At 48.4% G+C, this 12,117-nt stretch overlaps 1 protein-coding gene across 1 annotated transcript in view; it reads left to right on the top strand.

The window, feature by feature from the left end:
- Positions 1 to 3,005, top strand: part of Scaf11 (SR-related CTD associated factor 11) — a 52,382-nt gene extending 49,377 nt beyond the window's left edge. The window contains exons 13-16 of the mRNA XM_023723550.1: positions 11 to 94; positions 1,197 to 1,418; positions 1,760 to 1,879; positions 2,235 to 3,005. Of these exons, the coding sequence (XP_023579318.1) occupies positions 11 to 94; positions 1,197 to 1,418; positions 1,760 to 1,879; positions 2,235 to 2,405 (597 nt within the window). The 3' untranslated portion in view covers positions 2,406 to 3,005. The remainder of the gene's footprint in view (positions 1 to 10; positions 95 to 1,196; positions 1,419 to 1,759; positions 1,880 to 2,234) is intronic.
- Positions 3,006 to 12,117: the final 9,112 nt, after the last annotated feature.

Genomic DNA, 12,117 nt, shown 5'->3' with positions numbered 1-12,117 from the left:
TGTAACTCAGGGACTGCCCCCACCCCCGCCCCCGCCCCCGCCCTCCCAGCAGGTCAGCTACCTGGCTTCACAACCAGATGGAAAGCAGTTGCAGGTGAGTCTGATCAGTGTAACTACACACTTTCAGCTGTCCGGGCAGATGCCCAAGAGAGGGCTCCGTGGCACCCAAAAATAGTTGTTTGCATTCATGATAACCTTTCATAATCCCTTTTTCCTTAACCTTTTCCAGTCCTTAACTCTGGCCTCTAAGCAAGAATATGGGAGTACATATTTACAAAAATACAATCTGTACATGTACCATTAACCATAGCCAAACACATCTTCCGTCAGATTCAGAAGAATTATGTGCGTGCGTGCATGTGTGTGTGTGACCAGGGATGGAATTTGGGAGCTTAATGCTTGCCAGGCAGGCAAGCGCTTACCCCACCGCGCTATCTCCCCAGCCCAGAAGACCATGTTTTTAATTCCTGTAATTCTAGCACTTGGGAGGCTGAGGCAGGAGGATCTCAAGTTTGAGTCCGTCCTGGCTGGGCCTGTACAGAGAAACCGTGTCTCAACAAACAAAACGAAACTAAATAGAATCTAAAGACCAAACTACAAGTCAAAGTGCAGCTGAGTGGAGGAGCAGGAGCGCTCTCCCGGTTTCCTTGGCCTCTGGCCAGCGTGGTGGGAGCTAGTGACCGACCACTGTGGTCAGGCTCGCACCATTTTGTTCCTGCACACACCATAGAGAGCTGTTCCTTGCCGTGTGCGCTTCATTTTCATGTTCACGAACTTAACATGCTAAAATGACATGCAGCTACCAGACAAACGCTTGAGTTGTTTGCAAGCATTTATGTTGCTTGCAGTTTCTGAATCGTAACAAAAGGATGGAAGAGGAGGGAAGCGGTGTGTCAGCTTGGGCTCCTCGCCGTGTGGCCACCACCTTGCGGCCGCCTGTGTCCTCCAGCCCCGGGGCGGGCCCTGGCTGGCGATTGCAGCCTCTCGCCCTGCCCTCCTCATGCTCCTTTGAGGACATGGCCATGCGCGTGTGGCGCGCTTACTCGGCTCTGCTCCAGAGCCTACTCCTTTTCTTCAAAGAGCTGATGTAAAGGAACTGTCATACCAGCGCTGAATAGCTTTTTTAATGTTTCTAATCCCTGTCTGAAAGACTGCTGTTAAGTGACTCATTAACTTACAGTGGCTCTCTACGACAGGGTATTCCGCCTGCAGCCTCCCACGTGAGTACTAACTCGGGCACGCCGGCCCTGACTGCTGCGACGGCAGCCCCGGGAAGTGCGGGCACCGCTCAGGGACCAAGTTCTGGTAACACTTCGTCATCGAGTCACAGCAAAGCCTCTAATGCTGCTGTAAGATTGGCAGAAAGCAAAGTAAGTGTTACGGTGGAAGCCAGCGCAGATAGCTCGAAGACAGACAAGGCAAGTGCAAGGTCGGCAGCCGCCGAACGCCTACGCGGTTGTGTGTGCTAACGGTGGTGAGGTGGCAGCGTTCTGATTTGATGAGTGGCAGGGGGCTTCATCATTGCTAATGTAGAATTCCAGTATTAAAGGGGTAGACCTATCTCTGGATGCCCAGAGTTACTGGGAAAACTACCTAATTTTTAAAATATTGGATCCATATGTTAGTAACTCTGTTGTAATTGTATTACTAGCAATACATGAAGAGCTCCATGTAATTTTAGTGCAATATTTTGAATTTTATACTTTTAAAGAAAATTTTTAAGTATGTGGTGAATAAATATATATTTTATTCTCATCAGAAATTACAAATTCAAGAAAAAGCAGCACAGGAGGTAAAACTGGCAATTAAGCCATTTTACCAAAACAAAGATATCACCAAGGAAGAGTATAAAGAGATTGTCCGGAAAGCAGTAGATAAAGTAAGTCGCGGCTCCGGTGCAGTTCTGCATGCGTCATTCCGAGCCATGCTTACGTGCACTTAATCAAGCCTCGCTCCTACTAGTTCTTGTCTGCTTCTCTGCCATTTAAACTGGTTCATGTAAGGTATGGAGCATGACTATGTCTGCCTCTCTTTGGGTTTTTTTTTTTTTTTCACCAAGTTCCTTTTTCTTTTTTTACAAGTAGCTAGGAATATTTATTCACAAGTGCTTGTATATTATTCACAGGTATTCTTTTTTTCCACAACAAAACAGTATTATACTTTCGCAAAGTTAAGTTTTCCATTTTGCTTTAATCCTTTTAAGCATGAAAAAGTTTTCCTGCCTTTTTTCTTAGGTTTGTCACAGTAAGAGTGGAGAAGTAAATCCTACGAAAGTGGCAAATCTGGTGAGAGCTTATGTAGACAAATACAGGCATTCCCGGAAGGGGGGCCAGAAGAAGGCTGCGCAGGAGCCGGCGGCGGCAGCGGTGGCAGCGGTGGCAGTGGCGGAGCACGGTGCAGGCTGAGGGCAGTGCCACCGGGACTGGGACCCCTGCGAGGAGCGAGGCCCCGTGCTGCACCGAGTCACGAGTAACTGTGATGGAAACTGGTTTTGATAAAGTTATTTTTTTTAATGTAGGATATGATGTTTTGTTCTAAATAAATAGTTCTGCACTGCAACTTCCTGATACCCTCACCTCAAATAAGTAAATTCAAGGGAAGGTAAAGGTTTATAGGAGTGCATTTTTAGCAGGACTGTGCAGTAGGGTGGATGCTGGAAGATGTGCAGCTTTTGGATTGGACAGTGTAACTGGTGCGTAAATGAGAGGCCTGCGTGCACTGGTTTTGGAAGAGATATATGTATAATACATTTATTATGTCAGACTAAAAAATAAAGGATGAATTTTATGGCTTTCCCCCTCTAATTATAGAAAGTTAAAATAATGTATTACCATGAGAGATATTTCTAATAAATAGAATATACCCAGTTGCAGGGTTCCTCATGTGTATTTTTAAAGCACATATTTGCATAGATAGAAAACAAATTATCACATGAGTAAAATTTAGTGTGCAAGACTTGGAGAACTCTTTGCCTGTGTATCACCAAATAAAGGTTTGCTGCTGGCTTGCTTTGTGCCTTTTTTCCCCCAGAAGCAGTTTGATTTGCTAGACTACAACTTTGGCTGTTTAAAGTCATTGACTTTAGAAGGCAAATTTGGAAAAGCGTTGACTTTGTAATAATCGTATTTTATCATGGCTTCTACCCTAAGAAATGATAAGCTATTTGTGCTAAGTGGGGGTTGGTGGTGATGTGACTGCAGGGACACCTCCGCCGGCTCAGGTGGCAGAGCTCACCTGTCCAGGCTGTTGCTGGGGAAGGCTTCCTGCACTGCAGCGTCCCCAGAAGCCCCCCGAGAGCTGTTTATTCGGTGACCATACTGTGGTCATGTTGTAAAGTTCAACAATGAAACCTGTGTTTGATAAAGGGAGAGGAGAAGGGAGTAGCAAAGTGTTGAGTAGGCTTTTTTTTGTTAAAGTACTATAATCTGTTAATTTTTATAAAAGGTAAGTTTAAGATGTTTGTAGCATTGTTATTTTAATTGGCATCTTGAAAGACAATTAGTCTTTTCCACGACAGGCTATCTTTTACTCCAGTAACAATTTAGATACCAAATAACTAGAATGGCATTCAGATAAGTGGTGGGTCCAAGCCGTAATTGGCAAGACTGCTTCTTTGAAGCTGAAGACCATCCCTTTCTTGGTTTTTTGTGCGTAATGCTTTCCTGGTGCTGGATTTGACAGAACTGTGCGAAGTGCTGGGCCTCGTGCTGGTTGTGCTTGTTAGTGAGCTCTGCTTGGTCATGATTAGTGTCCTGGAAACCTTCCGAGCAGCTTTTGGTCTTCATCTTACATTTCTGGGCATTTGTAATATGGTATTTTACTGATAAATAAAATAAATATATTTTTAAAGTTTGTGTTCTGATTATGGGGAAAGAAGCTTGAGAAGTATATTTGCTCTAATAAAGTATCAAGGCATTTTAGGTATCAGCACGCACCTCTGCAGGTGTTTCTGTTTTCATGACTGACGGGAACTTGCTCTCCAGCGCGAGTTGAAGCTGGCTCCCGCTTTGGAGTCTTGTGGCCGCTGGCTGCGCCTGGGCGGACAGATCCACAGCTCACGCTTTTCTTGCATTTCCTTTTAGTGACATTTGGAAATTGAGAGACTTTGTAAAAATTTGTACCACTCAGCTTTTGTAAAGAAGCTTTAAAGTTTTGAATAAAAGCTAGGCGGTGTGGTGAAGAGTTAAAAGCCCCGTAAGTTATTTTAATCATTCTCTAAAATAAAGAGTACGTGTTTCATCTCTGACTGGTGTAGTGGTTAGACTGCATTTAGAATTGTTAATGATGAAGGATGTTACTGGATTAGAACTTATAAATTTTAAAACTTGGAAATGTAAGAATGAGGAAATGCGTGCTTTATGGCCTTACACACATGGCTGCACCTTTGGCCATCCGGGCCCCTCGCCCACCTGGAGCACGTGGGTTTTGCGAGCACCAGCGGGTACAGAACGCCTGTGGGCTTCAGGCTTGGCTTTTCTTCAGCAGGATTGGCGCTGACCTTGGAGCCGTGGGCCTCGTCCATACTGGTCACGCTGACTGATTCTTTAGATTGTGGCAGTAACTACAATTGTGAGACTAACTGCAGTTACCCAGTTACTTTAACATCCCACGAATGGGTTGTCCTTGTTGTGTTCCGCTTACCGCCTGCGTTGCCTCCTTTCGGGGGCTGCGGCCTTTGCTGCCTGGGCCTGCGTCGGGCACGGGGCACCGGACTGAGGTGCTGTGCAAGGCGGCGCTGGGCCCTGGCCGGCTGTCCAACGTGTAGTTGTAATATTTTCTAATAAATTCTTCTGCTGAACAAAGTAGTGTCTTTAGTCTTTGTTGCTCGGATTCTGGGAAATGACTTCTGCTCTTGTCGTGACCCTTTGGAAACATGGGTGGATGTGGCTCAGCCTCTGGCACCGTAGTTGGCGTTGATGCCCAGGCTCCAGGCCAAGCTTGGAGCCAGGTGCGGACCTGTTCTAAAAAGTAGCGTTTTCTCCTGAGTAGACAGATCACCATTGTAAGGCTGGAGGGATTCCGGGACTGCCAAAAGGAGAGACGGCGCTTACCCGGCCCGCAGAGGTGCCTCAGCTTGTGCTGCTGAGCAGGTTGCACACAACTGGCCTTTGCTATATGTCGAGACTTTTCATTTTAATAAAAACATTTACAGAATAACTTACAGTTACACTCTTAAAATAATCCTCTACCGTTGGTACAAGTTTCCACGACACTGGCCCGTTGCAGCTGCGCGGGCCACTGCGTTCTGTGTCCCTTGCGGTCCGGCCCGCCAGAGCCCTGCAGCAGCGCCCTCACATTTACTGTATCCAAGGCATTAAATCTTTGGCCTTGGTGGGACTGGCGTGCAGGCCCTGATCCCAGCCCTGGGAGGCTGCGACAGAGGCTCCCTGGGAGCTCAAGGCCGGCGTGCGCTGCCCTGCCAGGTCCTGCCGCGGAGCTGTCATCCCAGTACCTGTTTCTGTGCTCTGGTCGCCTAGTTTCCATTCTCAGTCGGGTCTCCATGGCCGTGCCTGCCCTGTGCCACCCTCCAGCGGCCTTCAGGGTTGCGCAGGTTCAGTGTACTCGGATCAGCACTGGCTGATGGTCAGTTGCAGTCCCACCCATAGCATCCCACGGCTTCGCCTGGCAGCTAGCGCTGGCCTGAGGTATGGGGCTGACGAGCGCGTGGGGGCAGGGCCGAGGGTGCGGGGTTCTTTGGAAAGGGCAGGAGCACACGCGAGTCTTGGCTCACCCAGGGGTGGCGGGGCAGCGCTGTGCCGGTCCTGGTGGATACGGACCTGCCGAAAGGCTTTCCTGCTCCATGTCCTATAAAGGTGTATTTGGTACCAGACTTGCCTCTTGGATTGCTCACGGCCCTTGTGCCAGTAAAAGTGGCTAATTCACAGTGTTAACAGCAATACCTAATTTGCTAAGTGTGCTGTGACCTAACAACGCAGGATGGCCCACTTTTTTCTGAAAGACAACTTGAAAATGTGCAGTGGCTCCTAGGTTCGTGAACTTAATTCCTTCCAGGATGCTGGTAGCAAACTGAATTGAATGAAAACTGAATCAAGTTTTCCTGCACAAAGAGCGTTGAAGCTAACCATCGAATGTGATTATGTTCTTACCTAATTTGGTTTGTGACCAGAATTGTGGAAAGAATTAAGCTCATGAACCGCCTTGCCGGTGTGCTTTAAAGAGCTTTTTAAAAGCTCATAGACTCTTCAAAGGTACTTTATTCCTTTGTGGAAAAAATGGGAGGCTCGGACAGTGGCTCATTCATGATTCATATAAAGGTATTTTGTGGATATTTTAAATGCCTACAGGGGGCGATATTAGGTTGATGTTCTTTAATATTAAAATGGAGCACAGGCCACATATTATATAGCTTGTCCCCCACTGTCCCCTTTTTTTGAGACAGGGTCTCATTATGCAGCTCAGGCTGGCCTTGAGCTCACTTTGTAGCCTAGGCTGATCTCGAACTCTCAAGGAACCTCTTGCCTCAGCCTCCCCAGTGCTAGGATTACAGACTTGTGCCACCATGCCTGCCTTCCCACTTTGTTTTAAACAGAACAAAATACAAATTACCAACAAGTTCTTTCTGGTTCTAGAGGTCTCCCTCTAGCCTTGGGCATCCCATTTCATGTGGTGCAGAACAATCTTAGGACTCAAAGACACCTTCGTAAAGTTTCAGGTGTCTCTCTTGGGTGTCTGGGTGGGACCAGGGGCTGCCGTCCTCCTCCCTGCTGGCCAGCACCCACTTGGTGTGGGCTGAGGGCTCCGAAGGGCGCAGCTAAGCCTCATCCTTGGATCTGGGGCCCAGGAGAGAAGCATCCGTAGATGTGTCCCTGCATTACGGGCCTTTTTCCCGTGCACACCAGCCCTGGGACCCAGCCTCTGAGCTGGAGTTGCTCTGGGGCACAAGGGACAAAGCAGAAGTCTGTGAAACCTGCCCCATGTTAATCGAGACTGCTTTTCTCGTGGGCGCCCCTTGGACAGGAATTGAAATGCAGCCTGTCCATGGTTTGTGTGTTTAGGTCACAGGGCTCTGAAAGGGCGGTCGGAGACCCAGGCCTACCGTAAGCCCAGGGGAGGCTGTTGTGAAATCCTCTAGGTGGCCTCGTGTGTAACCCCGAAGAAACCGCCGCACCTGAGGAGCTGCAGGCAGGTCACAGCTGCTCTGCTCCAGGAATGTTTAGAGAGGTGTTAAGTCATCCGGATTGCTGCCCCTAGAAAGCGCAGCGGCACGTGTGGCTTGTCCGCAGCCCCTTCGCAGACCAGCTCTCCTTCCTTTTCGGGTTAGATCCCACAGTAACCCCGCTGGGGAGTGTCACGCTTGCCCTGGGCATGCACAGGTAGTGGTACAATCTCACTCAGAGCCCAGTCGTGGTGAGGTGTCTGCTTAATTCAAGTCTTTTACTGGTGTACTTGCCTAATGCACTTAGCCTAGCACTGTGTTTTGGAAATCATATCCAGGTAGTTTTCATTTACTGTTCTCCAAATGTTCTCGTTTGTTTGAGACAGGGTCTCACTAGACTATCCTTGAACCTGCTCGTGTAGCCCACAGTGGCCTCCAACTCATGGCGATGCTCCTGCCTCAGCCTTCCGAGTGCTGGGAGTGCAGGTGTGCACTACCATGCCCGTGACTTCCTCTTTAGCCAATAGCATACTTTCTTTTTCTCTAGCAAGCAGTAGTCTTCATTACAAATTACTAAGCGGTGGACAGCAGCGCTTCATGCTGGCCGTGTGCGGAGAATTTTCTTGGCACTACGTCCTCCCACTTCCCTACCAGCCCCGAAAGGCAGGCCCCGCTATCCCATGACTGCCCCGCTGGGTGAGTAGGCCTGTGCTGCAGCCCTCGCCCCGTCTGCCCAGCTGCTTTGCCTCAGGTTTCGGAAGGATCCAGGGCCCAGCCTTGCTCCTGCTCATGCCGCAGCTCGCGCACTCTGAGCGACAGAAGGGATGACCACATTCCGCTGCTCCTCTCCAGAGTCCTTGTTTCACTGTCAGCTGCCTGGGCAAATGCAGCTACTCAGCCGAGCACCCTACCCGCTCGCCTCTTCCAGTTTAGACTTGCACTGGAGTTGTTCAACTCAACACACATTCAACACATATTCATACTTGTTTTATGTATTTGGTTCAGGGTCCCGCTACGCAGCTCCGACTCAATAGCGATCCTCTCGATTTCAGCCTCCCCGGTGCTGGGATTACTGGCACACACCATCATGCCCGGACTTCAGCTAGACACTGGCACGGAGCAGTGTCATGTGCATGGCTGTGCTGTCAGCAGACAGCAGGGCAAAATCCTACCAGTTAACCAGTGGACCTGACTGATGAGCCGTCTCTTGCCTTGCCCTCCTCAGGGCAGTCCTAAGGCTCCCCAGACCAATTCGGACTGTATTTGTGTCCATGATCTTGAAACTCCCAAGACTGCTAAGTGAGTCTGAGGCCAGCCTGAATCGCGCAGTGGGAGATGCCGGCAAAGGACTGCCTGGATGGGCAGTTACTATGGGATGGCGAGAGGAGGGGGCTGGGGCCAGGAGGGGGCGGAGAGGCCCTGGACAGCGCAGCCTCTGGCTCTGCACAGTGGGTACTCGGGGGTTTTGCAACAAACAAATATAGCACCACTCTGTTCTTCATGCATGCGTGATGCGTGTGGTTTTCCCAGATGGTCTAGTATCAGGAGACCAGCAGCCCTCAGTAATTGCTTCAAATTTGTGATCTCCGTAACTGCCATTTTTCACCCTTTCCCCCTCAGTCCAGTCCCAACGGGCAAAAGAAGTCACTATGAATTTGGGGCGGGAACCCCACTGTAAGAATAATTATATACCACATGAAACATGCCTGTTGGAGCCAGCAATGACCTTGAGCAGCAGGCGTGCCTGCTCCGCAGGCAGCTGGCTACTTTGTTCTCTCTATGCTGTTGGGCTACCTTTCACATAGATCCCTTCTAGGGTTTTTGTCTCAGTTACTCCTATTGCTGAGACAAATGCCTGACACTCAAAATGAGGAAAGGAAAGGTTTATTTAGCTCACAGTTACTGGAAGTTTCAGGACTGCCCCCACGCTACAGGGTCTCAAGGAGAGGCTGGGGTGCTGCCATGTCCAGGATGACCCTTTCCACAGCTCCAAGAAAGCACAGGCTAGCCAGTTTCACAGTTTGCGCGCCTCTGGCCCCGCCCCAGGTCCCGCCCCTCAATCCACTCTTTGCTCCTCCAGTCGCTTCTGCCCCACAACTTACATGAGGCTTTGGGTGAACAACTAGTCACAAACCATAACATTCCACCCCTGGACCCCCAAAGTTTCACGCACATCCCTTTGTCCAAAAGGCGTTTTACTCCATCTCTTAAGAGTTGCTGAAGTCCTAACAGTTTCAGCATCGCTGCGAAGTCCAAGTCCCAGGTCTCCAAGATCCAAGCCAAACTCTCAACTGTGAGCCCCTGTACAAATAAAAAGTTAAATACATCCAACATTTAAAGGCACAAGATAAACACTGCCATTCCAAAAGGTATACACAGGAGGATACAAACCACTGGGGCAAATACAAGTCCAAAATCCAGCAGGGCAAACATTAAGTCCTGCGGGTCCTTGGGAGAACATCCGAAGCAATCTGGCAAACTGTGAGCTCCATGTGGCTCCACCCCTAGGGCACTGCTGGTGGTGGTAGCTCCCGTGGCTTCTTTCTCAGGCCTGCTTTGCTCCCTCCTTGAAGTTTCCCTTAGATGATCCACGTTCCTGGCTTTTCCAAACTTCTTGGGTTTCCACGGAAGAGGCTTCTTACAGCTTCACACACTGCCCTCTCAGGCCTTCTTCTAAATTTGGGTGGAAGCCTTCTTAACCTCAGAACTCTTGCATTCTGCATGTACCTAAAGCCAACACCATGGTCTATGGATAATGCCAAGGTCTGCTGCCAGCTGGAGCAGCAGCCAGGCTTTCCTCTCTCTTGGCTGTAGGGGTCGAGTGCCTGGATCTCTGAGCACTCTGACCCTGATTCCGAGAAACAAATTCTCTATGCTGGCGCCATTCTGTAATCTGGTGTGGCTGCCGCCTCCATCCTGGAACTTGGGGCTCTGTGGCTTTCTCCTGAAAGTACACTCTCACCCTTGTGCTTCTGAGGCTACAAGGGGTGATAAGCTGCCACCTCCTGTGATGCCCTCAGGATTATCTTTTCTACTCTCCTGTTCCTCCTGGACAATGGAGATCTCAGCTCTATCTTTGCAGTCCACAGCCTTCCGGGTGCTTCCTTTCTTGTCAAACTCACAGCATTTTAAATCATCCTGCTGGGCTCTTTGCTCTTCATTCTCAACATATATTTAACTAAGAGCCCCCAACAATAATCATGCCACTGCCCCAATATTTGACTGCTTTGAGATTTCCTTTGATAGGTTAGTCTGCCATGCTTAATCTCAATCTCAGGCAGTCTCTGGATGGGCAAAATTCAAACAAACTTTCTGCCAACCCAAAACACAAATGATCTGGAGTCCAACAACCAATACAGTCCTTCCCAGCAGAAACCTCCCCAGCCTTGTCTTTACAGGTCAACTTTCTATCAGTCTTCTGAGCTCTGACCAGAACCTCCCCTGCAGAACAGCCGAAGCTGTTCCAGCGCTTCTTTTGTAGGTGACATCTCCAAACCTTTCCTATCTCTTCCCATAAGCCATTCTCAAAAGCTTGTAATCCACATGGTCAGGTTTAGCCACAGCAACGACCCCACTCCTGGTACCAAATTTTTGTCTTAGTTACTTTTCTCTCATTGCTGGGACAAATACCTGACACTCAAAATGAGGGAAGGTTTATTTAGCTCACAGTTACTAGAGCTTTTAAGACTCTGTCCCCACTTGACTCAGGTCAACAACTTCTGACATTGTCAGTCAAGCAGAAGACCCAATACTATTATGGACTACTGGACTATTTTAGAATATTTTGCTGAGTTCACACATCTATAATATTTAAATGATGGAACTAAACAAAAAAGGGATACAGATGAATGACCATTTTGTATCTGTGTATTCAAAATGGTTAGGATAGGTGTACAGCTACATTCTCTTAATTCAATGAATAGAGGGATTTGTTCTAACAGTGTTTGTAAATAGGATATCATGTCCGCATCTTGTACAACAAATAACCACTAGGAAGACAGTATGCAATGTGTTAATTATTGAAACTGTCCTACCAATTTGATCTGAAACTGTCTCATTGCTATTTGTTTCTCAATAAAATTATGGGGGGGGGGGAATCTCCACTGTACAGGGTCTGGAGGAGAGGTTGTGGCGCTGCTGTGTCCAGGACGATCCTTTCCACATCTTCAAGAAAGCACAGGCTTAAGGCCAGATTAAAGGCTTGCGCCTCTCTGGCTCCGCCCCTCAATCCGCTCTTGCTCTTCCAGCCACTCTGCCCCACAACTTACATGAGGCTTTGGGGGGACAACTAGACACAAACCATACGTTTTCTTCAATGAAACCTTACCAATTTCTACCTAAGGATGAAGAGTTCCTTTTCAACTCAGAAACTTAGGAACTGCTTTGTAGAACTGAATTTGTTGGCCAACGTGAAAAGCGACACCTTTCCCAGGTTATACATGTAGCGTTCTGCTCATCAGTTCAGGGAGGTGTAAGGTCCAGCGCAGGGGTCTGAAGCCCTCTCCAGCGTTGCGGTTAAATCTCCTGGACACACAGGTGACAACCCTAGGGAGCCCTAGAGCTTCTGTCAGCACATCATGCTTTTCCCTCAGAATTCTGTCGAGCTTCATATTGGGACATTTTGGGTTTACCGAGTAATTTTATAGCCTGGACCTTTTACTCACTAACCCCATACACTACCTAGTCAATCTACCATCTTCCGTCTTTCTGAATAAGACCTTTCCAAACTCAGCCTTTTAGCACAAGTACATGCCAAATTTCTAAGTCTTGTCTTCTATTAAAACATTTTCTAGCTGAGTGTGGTGATGCAAACCCACTGAAACAGCCTCTGAGAGGCTGAGGCAGGAAGACTGTAGTTTTAAGCCAGCCCAGGCAACTTAACAGTTGTGTAATATTCTTACTGGGGAAGCACGCACTGTGAAGGCTGTGCCTTCAGTCCCCAGTACTACCAGTACTTACAGAACTTTAGAGAAAAGCCATTAGCTTCAGCTCGGTCACAT

The sequence above is a fragment of the Octodon degus genome, unplaced genomic scaffold, assembly GCF_000260255.1.
Source record: "Octodon degus isolate 3935 unplaced genomic scaffold, OctDeg1.0 scaffold00100, whole genome shotgun sequence".
Lineage (NCBI taxonomy): Eukaryota > Metazoa > Chordata > Mammalia > Rodentia > Octodontidae > Octodon > Octodon degus.
Note: the sequence above shows the minus strand (reverse complement) of the source record. Positions and strands in the feature narration are given on the sequence as shown.